Below are 18708 nucleotides of genomic sequence, written 5' to 3'. Positions count from 1 at the left end.
CAGATCTGCCTGACTCTACCTCCCAAGCTGTGATTAAAGGTGAGCGCCACCACACCCAGCTCTATTTCTGTGGCAAACACCCTAACTCAAAGCAACTTGGGAAGCAACAGGTTTATCTGACTTATGGACTAGAGTCCACTATTAAGGGAAGCCAGGGCTTAACCAGTAACCAAGGGAGAGCACCGCCTGCTGGCTTGCTCAGCTTGCTTTTCTGTATACCCCAGAACCCTTGGCCAGGGGTTGCCTGGGCCTTTCCACAGTCATTATTAAGAAAATGCTCCACAGACTTGCCCAGAGGCCAATCTGATGGAGGCAATTTCTCAACTGAAGCTTCTCTTCCCAGATACTACCTTGTGTTAAGATGATAGCCGCCCCCACCACACCACACACACACACACACACACACACACACACACACACACACACACACACACACACACAAGCTCCCCGTAGACGCCAGCTCTGAAGCTGGTGGCCAGGTCCCTTCACTTGCTCTACCCTCTAGGCTCATCTCTAGCTGCTGACTTCTTACCCAGGAAGCTGGTGCACCTGCTTAACACAGGAGGCCCCCAGCCCCCTGGAGACATTTAAGCCTTCTGACTTAGGCCGGTCTGCAGTCAGGACACCACTGAGCCAAACTGCCCCCCCCCCCACAGTGAAGGGTCCTGGGAAGGGCAACAGCAGCACACCAGAGACAAGCTTGGTTTGCATAGTCTGCACGTTTAATCACTTTAAACCTCTAACATTATCTTGTGTCCATTAAATAGAACCAACAATGCCAGGCCTGTTTAAATTACAAGGAAAAAAAAAATCACTGTGCACCAACCCAGTATCTTACAAAACCAGCCGGGATGGCCACGAGGGGTGGGCAGGAGAAGAAGGGGCACCCCTGGGCAGGTCGGCTGGGTACCAGGAAGGGCTAGGGAAAAGAAAAAGGGGGTCCCAGGCGGGAGGGGACTGATTGTCCTACTGGGAGGGGCGCAAAAGGCACATCAGAAGAGGGCTGGGGGCATCCGAGGCCACGCCTTCTCCACCAGGGCACAGTGTTAGAAAGGGCTCGGTGCTGCCACCTGCCCACCCCTGGCACCGGAGAGCCGGCGACCCATAAGCCCTTGGCACAACCCCATTGAAACAGAGATGTCAGTCTACCCTCCTACCCCGACCCCTTTCCTAGAGCCCACCTGGCCAGCCTGCCGCCTCTTCAGGACATGGGGCTTAGCTACCCCCTACTCCTCAGCAATAGGCTGCAGCCCCCATACCTCAGGGCTGCGCAGCCACGGAAAGGGCAGGGTGGGCATGGGTGTGAGGAGGTGAATGGTCCAGCTGCTACCCCCATTAAAAATACAAAAAAAAAAAAAAATCAGCATCTAAAGTGAAATCATCACAAAGTGAAAATATATCCTCAAACAGCTCCTGAGATCCCCACAGGGGAAAGCAGCATCGGGTGGGAGGCGGGAGGAGCCGGCTGGGCCACCGTCCCCTCCCACCACCCACCCAGGGGCGCCGGTACTGTGAGTGCCAACAGCCCAGGCAGCCCCGGGCTCAGAAAACAGGGCCCTGGCAGGGGGCGGGGGAGGGTGCCATAGACAGGATGGTCAGGACACCAGCTTAAGGCCCCCAGAGCTTTAGCTTGGCCCGCGCCAGCCTAGCTCAGCCTGGCTCCCAGCTGAAGTGGAGGCCTGGAGTGCGGAGGCAGGCTGAGAGCACGTAAGGACGGACGGACGGACAGACGGACGGGCAGGCGGGCACGCTGGAAAGGGCCTGCTTGGCTTTGGTCCCTCCTACAACTGCAGCTTCTGCGGAGGCTCATCCAGGAGCCAGAGAGGGGCAGGGAATGCAAAAGCCCTTGGAGAGGTGGCCGCCTTCTTCAGGTACCTCCTGGCCAGCCTCCCTGTTGCCTGGATGGGGACCATTATTGCTTTCTGGGGGGCAGGAAAGGGGCAGGGCTGCAGCCTGGTCAAGGGCCCAGGGAAAGGCCGCCCCTCGTCACTCCGCAGGAACTCCAGCTGGGCCTTGGAAGCTGCCCTAAAGATTTTACTCCTTCTCCACGTGGAGGGGTGTAGGGGGTGAGGCTCCGGGGACCCCACCTCAGGCAAACAGGTAGGCCCAAGGGTGGGGTAGAAAGCAGTGTCTGCCCCTCTTGCGTCCCAACTAGGGTCCAAACCCAGTCCCAAGATAAAAAAATACTTTGGTGAATTAAAAAGTGCCCAAGGAAGGGATCAATTTGACAGGGCGGGCAGTGGGCTCGTCAAAGGGCGCTCTGGTCTTTGATAAAGGCGGTCCTCTCGCCCCGGCCCTCGTCCTCTTCTGAGTCAGATGGGCACTCCTCCTGCCAGGCTTCGGGGGGCAGCCCCTTGTAGGAGACGAGGCCCCGGTCCATGGTGTACACCTTCACGCCCCGGAAGCTGAAGCCGGAGCGCAGCTGTAAGACCAGGAAGACGGTGCCGAAGACCAGCACGATGAAGACGCAGCTGAGGCCGGCCACCACCTCAGGCAGGTGGGAGGGCAGCAGGCCGGTCTGCACCCGGGGCTCCACCTCCACCTCCGGGGGCAGTGCGGGAGGCGGCGGCGGCTGCTGAGGTCGAGATTCGCGGCTGCTCTGGCTCTGCCGGGAGCAGGTTTGCTCCACAGGGTCCAGGGAGGCATGGCTGGGGCAGCTGAGGCAGTCTGTGGGAGCTGGGCCCTGGCATGTGGCACAGGAGGCGTGACAGGGGGTGCAGACGCTGGCACGGATGACCTCCACGTCATTCTCGGTGCTGTAGTGTGTATCAAGGACTTGGGGCGTGAAGCCTGGTGGGCAGTGCTGGACACAGCTTTTCTGGTGCAGTGAGAAGCCTTCCTCGCACACTGCCGGCACAAGAGAGGAGGGTGAGCACTAGTCAGGTGGACTGTGGCCTCTAAGCCACTGACCAAGGTCCATGGTGGCTCTGGAGACCTACCGTCCCCAGAAGCCTCTTTCCTTTAGCTGCCTGAAGGTCACTGTCCCGACTCCACCGCCCCAACCCCATTGCCCCCGCCTTTCCCAGCCTCAACCACATCCACGACTGACCCACGCAGGCCTGGCTGGACGTGAGGGTTTTGCAGCCGCTGCTTTCGGGAGGTGTGGAGAGCCCCTCAGAGGCTGTGCCATACAGTACCAGAGTGAACTTGGTCAGCGTCCCTATTCCAGAGTTGACAGGAGACAAGGGTAAGGGCGTGAGCATCCTGTCAACACCCCCGAGCCCACAGCTCCTCTTCCCCTCCTCCACTCGCCAGTGCCTCCAATACCATAGTTGTTGGCTTCGCTGGTGTTTTCAATCTCGAGGACCCATTCGCCAGAGGGGTCCTCATCCCAGGAATGAGTGGTCATGAAAGCCCAGTCGTTAAACCCATCAGCGGAGTAGTCATGGGGTCTGCAGGAAGAGAGTTCCATGTAGCCATCTGAGGTCTAGAGGGGACACCTGGCCCGTGACATACGGGACATATGCCATTCTCCCCATGTGGCAACCTCAGAGACTGGAAATGCTTTTCAGGAAGGCTGTTTCCCAGATGTTCTTAACCAGGGGACTATTTCACAAGGGGACACACAGCTGGCATGATAAATGGGTCTAAGGCAAGGATTCCTGCGATGAGGTCGTCCCCAAGGGCCTGGCTGTCCCTCCCCGAGTGTTCCTGACCTTAGCTAGTCTTGGGGATAAAATGACAGAATGAACCAGGAAACAGGAGTGCAAAGGGGACATGGGGAGCACCTGGGCGCCAGCAAGGTGGAACGGGTGCCCAAGGGGCTGGTGAGGTGGATGGCCAGGTCCCCGCGGCGATTGTAAGACAAGGTGAGCCGAGCCTGAGCATGTTCCAGCCGGGTGATGTGGTTGGGCTCGCCTAGGCACGCTGTCACAGACTTGCGCACCTCTAGCCGTTTGCCAATGTCCCTGTGCAGAAAGCACCATGGGAGTCAGCAGGCCAGCAGTGACCAGCGGGCGCCCCAGAAGCTCTCAGGCCCCATTTGCTCCCCGCCCCCCCAGGGCCAGTCTTTACTTGGGCTCCACTAGGATGTCAATGACGCACTTCCGCTGGGGGGCCACTGTCGTCCAGTTCTGGGCCAGGGCCACCATGGCACCGGCATCCAACAGCCCGTAGCCATAGGAATGGCTCACTGTGGAGGCAGGGAAGGGTCAACAGGGAGGCAGGAGAGCCCCATCCTCCGTCAGAGCCTAAACCTCAGGGTCAGCGTGCCCTACCTTTCCGGCCCACACCATTGGTGGCCCAGTCATTAGCATTGAGGTGGGCTGGCTTTGAGGTCTGAACCACCAGGTGCTGCATGTCTCGCCAGGTGAGGTTCTTACTGAAAGGGAGGGAAGGCTGGGATCAGGCTTCTGGGAACTCGGCTGGAGAAAAGAGCTTCTTGACAGGGAGCGCCGCTGGGGACAGGCGGCTGCTCGCCCACTTACTTGGCCTCCAGGGTGAGAGCGATGATGCCAGCCGCCAACGGGGCAGAGGCCGAGGTGCCGGTGTGTGACTCGGTGCACTTCTGCCTCAAGTCAGTCGTCACCTGCCAGGGACAACGTGTTGAGACCGCGATGGATGTGGGGGGCCTGTCCTCTGTCTACAGGCCCTGGGGACCCCACACGGCCTGGTGACACTTGGGTCGCAGCGTCTACCTTGCTAACATGCATAGCCCCTTCTAGGGCCAAGTTTCTCAAGGAATAAGGTGGATCAATTAGAGGCTGGAGTACAAGGGATGTTTTCAGGGAGACTCTGGACTTCTCAGGGCTTCAGAGATGGTTCTGTAGCCCTCAAGAATCTAGGAGGAATCCCCAGCTCACAGTACACATTCCATAAGGCTGCTCTTCTCCAGCCACGCAGGGACGGGAGCAGATGAGGTCTAACGGGGCCTGAGCAGAGAGCAAGAAGCCTCCCTTCCCAGCCCCCAGCCCCCAGCCCCGGGTAAGACTCACGATCTGCTTCTCGTTCTGGTTGCCACTGCTGTAGGTGGTGGCCAGCGTGGAGGAGCAGGCCTCGCTGTACCAGGGCACATTGCCGAACTGTGTGGCACTGCTGATGGACAGTGTGTAGATGCTGTTGGTGTAGCCGTCACAGTTACAGCTGTCGTGTTCCCGGCCCCCGTTCCCTGAGGCCCAGACAAAGATGGAGCCCAGCCCTCCGCGACCCTGCGAACAAAGTGGGCTGAGGTTACTCACGATGGGCGTGAGTTTGCGGGGGACAGGGTATGGAGGGACAGTAGGAAGATGCTATAGCAGCCTGGGAGGGCGGGAGCCTCCATCTCTGGAGACTCTGAGCTCACTTCTTAGATCCCCCAAAGATCCCTGTAGATCAGTATGTGTGCATGCTTAGGTCTGTGCGTAAGATCAAATCAGACTAGGTTTACCACCAAAATGCTTTGAGTGGCGATGCCCACAGGATGGGGTAATGGATGGTTCTTGTTCTTTGTTGTTGTTTTTTTTCTATCTCTTAAACTAAAAAAATTATTACATGTGCATGGTCATGCTTGCCACGGTCACCCATGTGGTGGTCAGAGGACGACTGTGTGGAGTGGGTTATCTCCTTCCACATTTATACGGGTACCGGGGCTTGAACTCGGGCCATCACGCTGTGTGCAGATGCTTTACTTGTCAAGCCATTTCTCTTAGACCCCTGCCGCTCATTAGCTGTGGTGGTGCTGAGATCAAACCCACGGTCTCAGGCTGGGGAGGCAGCTGCAGGGCAGAGGACCTGCCGAACACATGTAATGCCTAGGCTCAATATAACACTGAAAATCTTTGCCCCAATTAAAAAAAAAAAAGAATCAGGGCTAGAGAACCAGCTCAACAGTTAGGGCACTTGCTGCTCTTGCAGAAGACCTGGGTTTGAGTCTCAGCACTCATGTGGTGGCTCACAACCATCCATAATCCCAGTTCCAGGGAATCCCAACAGGCATGCATGTGGTGCACATACATGTAAACCATTAAAACATTTACACACATAGCATAAAAATAAATAAAATTAAAAAAAACAGGATCTTATTCAAAGGTACATTGTCAGTCTCCAACTCCTTAATGTTTTAATAACATTTAGTTTAAAAAAATTTTTTTAATGTGCATTGGTGTTTTGTCTGCATAAATGTCCATGCCAGGGTGCCAGATCTCCTGGAACTGGAGTTACAGACAGTTGTGAGCCGCTATGTGGGTGCTGGGAATTGAACCCTGGTCCTCTGGAAGAGCAGCCAGTACTCTTAACAACATGCAGAGCCATCTTTCCAGCCCATAAAATTTATTTTTATTATTTAAAATTTTATCTTTATGAGTGTTTTACCTGTATGTATGTACATGTACTACATGTGTGTCTGGTGCCCTCAGAGGCCAGAAGAGGGCATCAGATCCCTGGAACTAGAGTTACAGACAGTTGTGAACCACCACGCGGGCTCTCTGCAGAACAGCCAGTGTTCCTAACCACTGGGCAGCTGTCCAGCCTCAGGCTCGGTTCATTTGACCTCTTGTGTCACTATTAAAATGAAACACAAGAGCCAGGCATGGTGGTGGACACCTGAAATCCCAACAGGCAAGAATCTGAAGCAACAGACTCAGGAGTTCGAGGCTAGCTTGGGTTACACGGTTACATGGCACATTCCGGGCCAGGTTAAACCACATAGGAAGACCTTATCTCAACAACAAGGGCCAAGGAGTGCACGCCTTCAATCCCAGTACTGCGGAGGCAGCTGGATCTCTGTGAGTTCAAGGCCAGCCTGGTCTACAGAGTGAGTTCCAGGACAGCCAAGGCTGTTACACAGTGAAACTCTGTCTTTGAAAACCAAAAAAAGGAAAGAAAAGAAAAGAAGGAAGGGAGAAAGAAGAGAAAAAAATCAAAAACAAAAACAGACTATCTAAATAGAAAAATAAGGAAGAGAGCAAGTGGAGAAGACAGAACTCAGCCTGATTTCCAGGGCTCACCCCGGACCCCCACTTCACCTGGCTAACTCCCCGAAAGAAGGCCTCCTCGGCGAGACGGGCTGGCCCATCCACGGTCTTGCCGTCGTCCTCCGGGCCCCAGCTGGCGCTGTAGATGTGGATGTGGTTGGGGTTCAAGCCCAGGGAACGAGCTTCCACTGCGTCAGTCACCTCGCCGTCCAACATGCGCACCCCTGGCCGCAGAGTGGGTGGGAAAAGGGGTGCTGCGTGGGTCCAGCTGCCAGGGGCACCCGTGGGCACAGGCCCAGCCTGAACCCCAGGGAGGAGCAAGAAAGAGGAGAGGCCAGTGCTGGGAAACCCAAAGCCCGATCTACCGTCTACCACTGCCTTTCACAAACAAGACACAGAGAGAAGGAAAGGGGTTATGACCTTCTCCCCAAGCCCACACACTCTTCACTACAAAGAAGTCTCCCACCCACTCCCCCCGCCACCAGCACTGGGATTCCAGCTTTTCCGTTTGCTTAGGACCTTCCACAGACTAGCATGCTGCCAAAAGATCCATGGTGGAAGGTGGCGGGTGGGCAGAGAAAACTTCCAGGAGAGGTCCCCCCACCTTCAGTGGACCCAGGGCCACGGCTCATACCCACCTCCAATCCGGGCGTTGTAAGCCACGCCCACACCACAGACGCCATTGTTGGCCACTGCTGCCACTTCCCCGGCACACCGAGTGCCGTGCCTGCCAGGGTCAAGAGCGCAGCATGAGTGGGTGGGTGGGGTGGACAGAGTGCGGCAGGACAGACAGCGCGAGGACTGGGAGGTCAGGAAGGACCTCGGGCCACTCCATCACCCCTGTGTGCACGCACTTCCCTGTGGGGCCTGCCGTTCTCTTTGCTCTAATCAAAGCGTCCCATGGATCCAGGTGCAGTGGAGCTCCGAGTTTGAGGCCAGCCTGGTCTACAGCAAGTTCCCTGACAGCCAGGGCTACACATGGAAACTATGTCTCAAAAGACCAGAACCAAAACTCCCTTGGGGAACCAGGACTATAAACAAGACTCAGTTGTGGTTTTTTTGTTAGTTTGTTTTTTTAGAGACAATGTTTCTCTGTGTAGCCTTGGCTGGCCTGGAACTCGCTCTGTAGACCAGGCTGGCCTGGAACTCACAGAGATCCACCTGCCTCTGCCTCCCCAGGGCTGGGATTAAAGGCGTGGGCCACCACCGCCTGTCTTTTTGTTAGAGATAAGGTCTCACTATGCAGCCTGGCTGTCCTGGAACTCCCTAGGTAGACCAGGCCTCAAATTCATGCTAATACCTGGTTAGATTAAAGGAGTATGCCACCATGCCCAGAAGACTTTAGTTTTTAGGTAGGACATGTGACATCAGACTCACCCTTGTGTCCTTCATGGACAAGAGGAAGAGGCTCAGCTCAGAGGCCAGGAGCTTAACATTCCTCACCTGTTGTCATTCATCTGTGTATACCGCGGCTGTGGGTCAGGGTCCTGGTCATTGACATCAAAACTGGCTCCAGGATCCTGCAAGAACACAGCCGTCATCAGGAGCGGCCTAACCACAGCGAGAGAACACAGCAGTCCCTAGAGGCCATCCCCTGGCATCACCAGCACCCGCCTCCATTCCTCACATAATTGCCCGCCAAGTCAGGATGGTTCTTCTCGATTCCGTCGTCCAGGATGGAGACCACGATGCCGTGACCTGTGAAGCCCTGGGCCCAAGCTTCCTTCACATTGAGGTCTCGCTGAGTGACGCCAGACTGCGGAGACAAGCAGCCCATCAACGGAGAACCCACTCCACCCCCAAACCTCCATCTCCATCCATCCCAGCTCTTAAAATGTCACTACTGGTTCTCACTGGGAATGCAGATTCTGGGAAGGCAGGATGGGCTAGAGCAGTGGTTCTCAACCTGTGGGTCATGACCCCTCAGCAACCCTCTATCTCCAAAAATATTTACGTTACACTTCATAACAGTAGCAAAATTACAGTTATGAAGTAGCAACGAAAATAATTTTATGGTTGGGGGTCAGCACAACGTGAGGAACTGTATTAAAGGGTCGTAGCATCAGAAAGGTTGGGAATCACTGTGTTAACGGCAGAAAAGAGAGAGGAAGGACCAGAAGCCTCAGAGTGAGGCTCATTCACTCACAGCACCTCGCAGAGGTGGGGGGAGGACCAGAGCCCCGGAGGTGCATACCAGGTACCACTGCTGGGGAAACTTGGGGTCTGTGGGCTCCTGATACACGTCCCTCTTGGTCCTTCGCTTCGCTACCTGCTGCTCCAGCCACTTTACCTAGGAATGACACAGGTGGTAAGGGGTGTGTATGGGGGCGCGCAGTGTTGGGGGGCTTAGAACAGAAGGGGTGGCAACCAGAAGGGCCAGGGCCGTACTTGGGGCTCCCTCTGCAGCCGGATGTGCCGCAGGCGGTGAGGCGACAGGGACCGCTTCGTCACTGCTCTGTGCCAGAAGTGGTAATAGTCACCGAAGATCTGCAATAAAGCAGTGAGACCGAGATGGCCTTCCATCTGCCAGGCCCTGGGGGAGGCAGAGAAGGGGGCGGACGAGGCTGCTGGGGAGGCTCACAAGGTGGTGGTGGTGGTGGGGCATCTGTTCTCTGCTTAAGACCCACGAGAACATGCAGGGGGTAGAGGGGCACCCTTACTGAGATGAAGGTCCACTAACGGGCAATGCTGCAGACCCCAGCCCAGCCACCCAGAACCTGCCTCTTGCCCAGATGCCCTGGGAGACAAACTGCTTTACAGTACCAACGCCCCCGCCCTCCCCTCCCCACCACGGGGCAACGTCCTGAAGCTACACCAACAGGCCAGGTCAGCAACCTACCAGGCCCAGGTTGTGGAACCCATGCTTCCGGGCCACGCTGTCCGCCACAGCCCAGCCTCCAGGGATGTGCGCAGCCCAAGTGTTGGTGAAGACCTTTTGGCCGCGAGCATCAGCTGCTAGCAGGACCCAGGCTCCTGCTGCTGCTACCACCCATAGCAACCAGGGCCTCAGCTCCATGGGGGGGCCGATGACTGGGACCCCGGAGCGCCCGTCTCCCTGGCCTGGTCACAGGGCCTTGGCTGCCACGTGCCTGCTCACTGCCGGGGGCCCGAAGCTGACTGGCGGGGGCATGGGGCCGAGATGGGCAGGGCTGGGGGCGCAGGAGGAGGGCCGGCCCTGAGGGAACAAGAAAAGGAAGAAAGGAGGAAGAGTCAGTCCGTTCTCATCATACACTAATACTGTCCTTCCTGTCTTCAAGGCTTAGTCAGGGCCTAAGAGGAGTTTCGGGGGAGGTGGATAAAACAAACCCCTGAGGGGCTGGGGGTGGCTCTGTAGGACAGTTTCTACTGCCCAAGCAGAGGACCTGAGTTTGGAGACCCAGGACCCACACAGAAAGGAAGACTTGGCAGCCCGCATCTCTAACCGCAGCACTGGGGGCAGAAAGAGACACAAGAACCCCTGGGGCTTGCTGGCCGGCCAGACTACCCAAATTCACAAGCTGCAGGCTTGGGGGGGACCCTGTCACAAAACAAAACAAAACCCAAAGCGAACCAAACAACAACAACAAAAACCCCCAAACCAGAAACAGTGGTCAGGGCTGGAGAGAGGACGGCTCAGTGGTTAAGAGCACGTACACACACACACAGCTCCTGTGGAGGAGCAGCGTGCTGGTCCTAGCACCTGCACTGGACGGTTCGCAAACTGCTTATAACTCCAGTTCCAAGGGACACAACACCCGCAAGCCTCACCACACACACACACACACACACACACACACACACACACCACACACACACACACACACACTCCACAAACCCCAGTGCGTGCACACGGGCTGTCTCTGGAAGAATTGTCTCTGGAAGAATCCAGCCCCTACCCCTAAAGGTCAGCCAAACAGGCACATGGACCCACCATCTCCTTCCACAAGCCTTTTCTCCATTAAGAATACAAGCCGGGCTTGAGTCATTCAAAACAAAAACCAAACAATAACCAAAGAAAGAAAGATACATTAGAAAATGGCATGTACACACGATTCCATTTTGTTTTCTTAAAACTATACATGTATATTTATACATAACCAAAACAAAATCTGGAAGGACACACACTAAAATGTTAACAATGACTCCTTGGAGATGGTGAGAATTATGAGTAGCAACTGTTACTTTTCTTCTTTGTGTGTTCTCATAATACCTAGGTATATTTTATAAAAGAATAATGTTAGCTCTTAAAAAAATCAAAGGGTCTACCCAGCTCATCAGGGTACCCTGGTTCAGCAGAAACGGTTAGCTGTAGGGAGCTGTTGGAAAAGACTCTCAGTCCCTGCGAGGAAGAGTGGGTGACTTAGGTTGGGAGGGAGGCTGGGAAACCACGCTCTGAGCACAAGGGATTCCTGAGGCTTCACCCCTCTCCAGGACTGAGATGACAGCCATCTTTAGAGGCAGGCCCCAGAGCTGCCCCTCCCTTGTTCCAGACCCACCACCTTGCGTCATCTGAGCTGGGCAGCCGGGGCAAATGCTGACTGCTGAGCCAGGAACACCAAGGTGAGGCTGAATCAATAGTCCTGAGCGTTGTTTTTCTGCCTTCAGCAAACAGCCGGTAAGACCTCTCCACCGGGCTCACATAACTGTCCCCGTCAGAGGCCTCTGACTAGCCACAAGCCAAGCTCCTGAGGTAGGTGGAAGCTAGGAGACGTTCCAGAGGCTGCTGGGGTACCCTGTCTCTGTGGCAAGCTTCTGTGTCTGCCCAAGGATCCTGATGGTCCTGCCATTCCCCTGTCCCAGCCCAGAGGCGGCCATACCGCCAGGCGGTGAAATGAAGCGCCTCGGCACACGCCGCTGCCGGGGAACTGGACAGATGTGCTTGCCTCTGGAAACTCCTTGATTCTCCAGGAGCTACAACAGGCCTCCCTAACCCCTGCATCTCACCCTACAGGCTGAGGGGACTCCACACACAATTCCTGGAGTATTTTCAGTTTACACCAAAATAACCTGACAGCTGATGGCAAGAGACATCCACAGTGCCGAATCCATGCCCGAAGGGCAGAGTCCAAAGGGCTCCCAAGACATGCCTGGGAGTTACAGCTCCATGTCCCCTTGGGAGATAAAGCCACTGTGTATATGACTGATCGGGTGCTCCCCTGCTAAGAAGTGAGGGAACTCCAAGCCCCCATTTAAGAAGATGAGGGGCTAAGAGGCAAAATCGTATGGAAACAGGGCCTGTTCCCTTGCCACAGCTAAAACCTTTTGAGTTTAAACACCAGGCAGACTCCCTGCCCAGAGTTGTAAGACCTGCTTACAGAATCCAAATTATGCCTGGGTCTAGCCCAGGTTCCCGGCAAACTGTAGATGCAGCCACAACTGCCCGGCGTTGAAGGTGATTAACCAACTATTTAATTACCTTGCAGCACTCCAAAGCAAGCAATCCAGCTCCAGGCACAACGGGCTCCCCCACCCCCAAGAAAGGCGATCCGCCTCCCTCCACCAAGTGTCCTCACCTATGGCAAGAGTAGGATATGGATTCCAGACCTCAGACAGCCCTGCCTCAACTTCTGACACAGAGGGAGGCCCACTCCCCCAACACACACACACACACACACACACACACACACACACACACACACACACACACACACACACGGCCAATAGCGGAGAACAATGAATGAACAGGCTGCTCCCCACCCCCATCCCAGACTCTGACTCACCCTCTGGGTCCCAGTTGTCTCAAACCAGGAGGGTGGATATATTTCTAGCCTCTCTGGGTCAGTCTTGCCCAGCACTCAGCTCTGGGCCTGGCTACAGACTGAACTATGGTGCTGTTCCCAGCCTGGGCAAAGTCTTTCTCCCTCCCTAGAACCCTGCCAACAGAGACAAGCACCCCGGGTATCAGAACTTCACCTACCACCAGGTGTGGCTGCTGTTTCCTGGGACCTGGAGACCTGGCTGAGACAGCCCGAGAGCAAGTCACTGAAGACTGCTGGGAAACCCAATCAGGTCCCTCTTTCCAGCAGAGGACCCAAGGCCCGTCCTGGTACAGGCATACAGACACACTCCTGAAATTCTAACTCCTAGTCCCGGCTCAACTACCGTTCCCTGCGGGATCTTACACAAGTCATTTCCTCTTTCTGGGCCTCAGTTTCCTTGGTGGTTAAAAATGACTAAGGCAGCGGTTTTCAAACTTTTTTTTCTTTTTAAACCAACGAATCCTCTTTTTAAACATGCAAATTTTAGATAGAAGCCCGATACAGGGAACAAACACACACCGAATCTGCTGTGTCCACACCTGGCCAGCAGCCACAGGCCCTCCCTGGACCGCATCACCTGCGTTCCCTTGGCACTTCCCAAGTCCGAGAGAATCCCGGCGCTCCGGAGAGATCAAAGTCAGCTTCCCCCAGGCGCAAGGGCCAGGGGCGGTGGGAAAGTGGGCACTGACCCGACTAGGGTCTGCCGTCAGACCTGTCTGGCAAGCAGGCCGCCCCTCGATCAGCCAGCCACCCGACGGGGGGCAGCGGGGGCCTCGGCCAGGCCTCGGCAGGAGGCCACCCGGATCTCCCCAAGCCGGCCTGCGCGCGCCCGCCCGCGGATCCCGCCCCCGACTGCTCCGGCCGCACAGGTGTGCGGGGCGCCCGAGGACCCCGCGTCCTCCCAGAAGCGCGTCCCGTGGGGCACAGGCCCGAGCCGCCGGGGCCCCGGAGGACGGCGGGCGGACGGGCGGGCGTGAGCACCCAGCGCCCGCGGAAGGCTCTGCCCAGCCCGCCCCAGCAGGGGCCCCGCCGGCGTTTCCTGAGGTCAGAGGGCTCGCCCTGGCCCCAGCGGAAAAGTACCGGCGCGGGCCCAAGCCCCGCGCTCAGGTGGGCTGCTCTGCTCCCGTCCTCCCACCGCGGCGGCCGGGAACCCACGGCCAGAGCCCGGCGGCCGCCGAGGCCCGGGGCTGCGCCGCCCGGTTCCACGCTCTCCCCCGCCCGCTCCGGGCCCGGCTCCGCGGCGCGCCGCCTTCCCGGCCCCGGGCCGCGCGCCCTCGCCGCTTACCCTGGGGAGCCAGGCGGGGAAACTTTTCCGGCCGAGCGCCGCGGCTGCTCGGGCACCCCCTCGGCCGAGCGCAGAGCCCGGCGGCGGGGGCCTGGCTCGGGCGGTCCCCGCGCCCGGCAGCGGCGTCACGGCGCGCAGGCGGGGAGGCGCGGCGGCGCGGCCTCGGCCCGGCCGGCGACCAGGGCAAGGCTCGGCCTGGGCTCGGGCGCGGGCGGGGGCAGCGGCCCGGCCGCGGCGGCGCGGCTTGTTTACTCGGGCCGCTGTCACGGCGGCGGCGGCGGCGGCGGTGGCGGCGGCGGCCCCGGCTCCTCCTCCTCCTCCTCCTCCTCCGCGCCGCGCCCCTCCCCTCGCGGCGCCACCTCCGCGCTCCGCGGCCGCCGCCGGCCCGGCCCGCTCGCCGCCGCCGCCGTCGGTGGCTGGCGGGCGGGCGTTCCGAGCGCTGCACGCGGCGGGCCCCGCGGCCTTAGGGCGCCCTGGCTACGGCTGCCGGCGGGGCGGGTAGGAGCGCGGTCCCTGCGCGCCACCCCCAGGCCCCTCGGGCTGCGCCGGGCTCGGCTCTTGGCCTCGCCGCCTCCCGGGCGGGCGGGCGGTCTAGGAGACCCAGACCCGGGTGAGGAGCCCAGGCTGGCCCTGCCTTCCCCGCGATCCCGGCTCCAGAGCCCTGAGTTTGGGGCTAGTCCCCGGCAGCGCCCTGGGATGGCGGACCTGGGGCAACTCCACTCCCAGGTCGGAGCTCACAGCGGCAGAGCAGCCCTCGCGCCTCCTGCTAGAGGAGTCACAGTTTTATTTGCTTCTGGAGAGACAGGTGGATAAACAGAAATAGCCCACCTCCTTTTATGTTTGGTCTTTTTTTTTTTTTTTCCTTCCTGCAACAACCGAGAGCCAGGCACCGGGCCAATCAGTTCACGTTATCGTCTCCTTATGTACATTCTTTAATCCACATAGTCCGTTCAGGCTGATTTATTAATCCCACTTTACAGATAAGGAAACTGAGGCACGAAAAGTTTAAATAATCTCCCTTAAGTCACCCAACTGAGCAGGCCTCAGATCTGGCAGCGCTCCACTCCAAGCTACTTAGAATATACCAGCCAGAGCCCTTCCCTCCCTGGGTTCCTGCCCTAGAAAACGGCTGTGCTACTTGGCTGAGGTCGACATTCTGCTGGAGCTGAGAAAGAAGAGGGGAAACGGGCCAAGAACTTCCCAGGCTGGGTTGTTCCAAGGTCGTCAGCCGCCTCTGCCCATCCCTTCTTGCTCTCTGTGAGATAACCTGGCTACATAATCCTCTTCCATCCTCTCCTCGTGTGTCTTTAACGTGGGGCTCTGTACAGTCATAGAAATAAATGCCACCGAGTGCTAAGGAGAGCTAGGCACCATCCTAACCGGCTCCACGTGTTAACTCTTCTTCCGAACCACAAGCCCCGGGAAGTTCACTCAGCGGTTATTTAGGTACCTTTTCTGCATCTTGGCTGTTTCTTCTGAGGATGGAATTTAGGCCCAGGGAGGTTAAATGTGCTAAGGAGCCAGGAGTGGTAGCACTTGCCTGCAATCCCAGAACTGGGGAGGCTGAGGCAGGAGAATGGCCACAAGTTTAAGCCAACGAAAATCCCAAAATATGTATATACATATATATGTACACACACATATGCGTGTAGGAATATATATGTGTGTATATATATTATGTATATAAAGTGATTTGTATGGAAAGTCATAGCAAAGTTGGGCTCAAATCCCTGTGACGCTATTGTGCCAACCTTAAATTCCCAGAGCCTCGATTTACCCCTCTGTAAATGGAAATGTGTATGCAGTTAATGGCGTCTGCTATAATTTGAGCACCCTTAAAAACACTGCAGACATGGAGTCCTGAGGGTCGTAGATAAGTCTGTCAGTTGTTCCTGCTCCTCCTGGGCTGTGTGTGCTTTCTCTTAGGAGGAGCTGAGACCTGCGGGGACAATTGTGGGGGAACCCCTACCAGCACTCACCAAGCACAGTTGGGAGAACAATGTTCCTGTGGTAAGACTGAGGCAGGAAGTGAGTCAGAGTCCTTCCTCAGGCTGTGAGCAACAGCACCCATTTAGGGGAAGACAGGGCTGGCCCTATCTAGCAAGGGAGTCCCCCCCTCAGTGCCCCTCCCAATTGTCCTGTGACCTAAAAGAAAGGTCACCCCAGAATGAAAGCCTCTGTGGTTCCACCCATCCTGGGAGGCTGGCCCAGAGGAGTCTCAGTGGATCTGTGGAAGGGAAGAACCAGCCAACCCTGAAGGCTGTACCCAGGCACGACTGTTTTCTCTTGCCAGCCTTCCCGCCGATACTGCTTTGAGCGGTTGAGGGAATCTATACAGGCACCTCACTGAGGAGGAGGGCTATGTGGAGGGACCGAGCAGGTGAGCAGCTTGCCCTGGGGTAAGCCGGGCAACTGTTTCCACTCTGTTCTGCTCTCGTTTGGAAGTTCTCGTAGATTGCATTTGCAGCAATCAGGCTGACAAGAATCTGGAAGCCTTTCTCAGACTAGTTAGAGGGAGATGCCTTGCCTCTGAAACAAGTCCTGTGGGCAGGTACTGCATCCTCAGCACCCTCTACCCACTGGCCTGAAGCCTGAGCATCCGGGAAGCTCAGCTGCCTCTCACACTCAACTCCTGTCCAGTCCCCTCTGGAGACACTTACCTGTTTTACAGAATCCTTCGGATTTGGAGTGACTGGAGTCTAGAGATGGGGGACGTGGGTCATGGGGGTGGGGGCAGGAAGAGGAAGGGTCGGATCTCTCTTTATCCTTAGATTTGGAGATGATCCATAACGAACCATAGAGAGCTGTAGAGCTAAAATCCACTCAGTCCCTTTGTCCCCTTGAGGAGCTGTGGGAGTCTTTGCCTTTGGAACCTCCCCCACCCTGAGGCACCCAGAAGCCTTCAGTAGCAGTCATGGGTTAAGTCACTGTACGCAGCATGTGTGTATAAAGGATGCGTCCTTCCCCAAGGGATGGGAGAGGTTTCTCTTTGCTGTGCTGGCTCTCTCTCTCTCTCTCTCTCCCTCTCCCTCTCCCCTTCTTTTGTCTTTTTCTTTCCTTCCTACCTTCCTTCCTTTCTTCTTTCTCTCTTTTCTTACCTGAATCTTCCGTACTGTCTCCATAGCTCCTATAAGACAATAACGAAAGCTCCGAGTCTTACAAAACAGAGTAAAGTGTGCCCATACTTCACCGTCTAGCTCCAGAGAACCCAGGGTCCATCCTGACTGCTTCTGCTTCCCTGTTGGCTGCTGGCGCTCCGGTGAGGCTCCTGCCACGCCAGGCAGTAACTTTCCAGGTCTGGCTAAACCACTTTGGGAAAAAGCCCTTTATATGGCAGGCCGACACGGGTGTCTGTAGGTGGGGGGAGGAGCTCCAAGCTAGAAGTGATCTGGCGGTGACATATCTGGTCACGTTGACCTGGAGCCCGACGTGAGCCGTCCTTCTCCTGTCCATTTATTGGGGTGGGTCTGCACTTACCTTTTCCCGCTGGCTCCTCTGCATCCCGGCCGCTGGAGGCTTGAATGGCTTCCTTTGGCCAGCCTCAGGTCCTCACCTTCTGTGCCCAATGAGTGATACCCACAATTAGGCACCTAATAAATGCTTTGGGTGCAGCCCTGTTTGCCAGGCATTGGCTGAATACCTGCTGGGTGTCGTGCCCTGGTTCCCTGAGGGCTTGTCCTCAGGAAGCCAGAGCTGCCTCTGACCTGGGACTCAGCAGGGTCCTTCACTTTACCTTTATGACCTCGCTACTCCAACCAGCCTGCTGCTCCTCCTTCACCTTACCAGCTGGTCACCATCCCCGGACGTTGAGCTTCGCCACTGGTTTGTCGTCCTGAGCAGGGGGACGTTCCGTACAGTAGTTCTACACTATTGACGCCTTGGGTCAGCTTCGTCTCTATGGTGTGCACCGACTGGACGCTGTAGAACATTGGCCGCCTTTCTGGTCTCAACACCAGATGCAACTCCCACAGTCCTAACACGCCCTAAGTTCCTAGACTTTGTCAATTCCCTCCCAGTGACAAAAATCACTCCCCCCAGGGAGACCTCTGATCCACAGTAAGGTATGGACAGGTCACAAGGTGGAGGTGGCTGTGCCGGTTGGAGGCATTAGGAGTTTTGGCTGGGAACCGTATGCCCAGATGGCCCTCGGGTGCCAAGCCACCTTGGATGGCAGTATGACGATGGGGTTATTTAGTGTTCAGAGCAAACGATGTTACACATCTTCAGGACGTCTGAGGACATCACTTTCAGAATGCTAATGACAAGGTGACTCAGGATCATACTCTATTGACTAAAGTGGGGAAATGGGTGAGACATCTTAGCATTAGACATGTCTTTAGAAAGCAGATCTATGATAGCTTGGGAAGTGGGTAGGGAGGGCAGGAGGAAGCCTCGGTGATGATGGACATGTTCCTTATCTTGATTGTGGTGATATTGTCACGAGTGTGTACATGTGTCAAAACATATTAAGTTGTATGCTTTAAATACATGCAGTTTATAGTATGTCAATTATACGTCAATAAAGCTGATTTTTGGTTGCTTGCGGTTTTAGGGTTTCACAGACATTACTCTGAAAATTCACTTAGGGAGTAGCTCATTTTTTGGTTATACTATAAATGAGAGTTACTGTAGTACCGAAATTCACAGATGTCTGGTGTGATGGTCACATTTATAACCCCAGCCCTCAGAGAGGCTGAGGACTGGTGTGGATTTGAGACCGGCCTGGACTACATAGGAAGACCCTACTAAAATAAAATAAAACTTGCTCATGGTGATGCACATCTGTAATCCCAGC

General features: G+C 56.3%; 1 protein-coding gene across 3 annotated transcripts; it reads right to left on the bottom strand.

Moving 5' to 3' along the window:
* Positions 1-700: 700 nt before the first annotated feature.
* Furin (furin, paired basic amino acid cleaving enzyme) lies at positions 701-17232 on the bottom strand. 3 transcript variants are annotated; one of them, XM_037197973.1, is made up of 16 exons: positions 17099-17232; positions 9730-10065; positions 9279-9377; positions 9085-9180; positions 8518-8646; positions 8334-8410; positions 7529-7617; positions 6942-7144; positions 4935-5147; positions 4428-4528; positions 4218-4321; positions 4015-4132; positions 3729-3908; positions 3268-3392; positions 3050-3160; positions 701-2847 (listed from the first exon to the last, which is right to left on the bottom strand). In XM_037197973.1, the coding sequence occupies exons 2-16, from the start codon at positions 9904-9906 to the stop codon at positions 2249-2251; spliced, it is 2421 nt and encodes an 806-aa protein (XP_037053868.1). In that variant the 5' UTR covers positions 9907-10065; positions 17099-17232; the 3' UTR covers positions 701-2248. The 3 variants fall into 3 exon arrangements, with proteins under 3 accessions (XP_037053868.1, XP_037053870.1, XP_037053869.1); XM_037197975.1 differs by having other exon boundaries at positions 6942-7114; positions 17099-17231; XM_037197974.1 differs by lacking the exon at positions 17099-17232 and adding an exon at positions 13914-14020.
* Between the last annotated feature and the right edge of the window lie 1476 nt (positions 17233-18708).

Source organism: Peromyscus leucopus, chromosome 1 (assembly GCF_004664715.2).
Source record: "Peromyscus leucopus breed LL Stock chromosome 1, UCI_PerLeu_2.1, whole genome shotgun sequence".
Classification (NCBI taxonomy): domain Eukaryota; kingdom Metazoa; phylum Chordata; class Mammalia; order Rodentia; family Cricetidae; genus Peromyscus; species Peromyscus leucopus.
This window is presented reverse-complemented; position numbering and strand designations above follow the sequence as displayed.

Excerpts from the sequence above, each read along its gene's own strand:
- Furin (XM_037197973.1), bottom strand. The coding sequence starts at position 9,906 with ATGGAGCTGAGGCCCTGGTTGCTATGGGTGGTAGCAGCAGCAGGAGCC. Across the intron at positions 7,145-7,528 it reads TTACAACGCCCGGATTGGAG|CACCCCTTTTCCCACCCACT; the intron begins GTGGGTATGAGC and ends GGACCCACGCAG. Across the intron at positions 4,133-4,217 it reads CAATGGTGTGGGCCGGAAAG|TGAGCCATTCCTATGGCTAC; the intron begins GTAGGGCACGCT and ends CTGCCTCCACAG.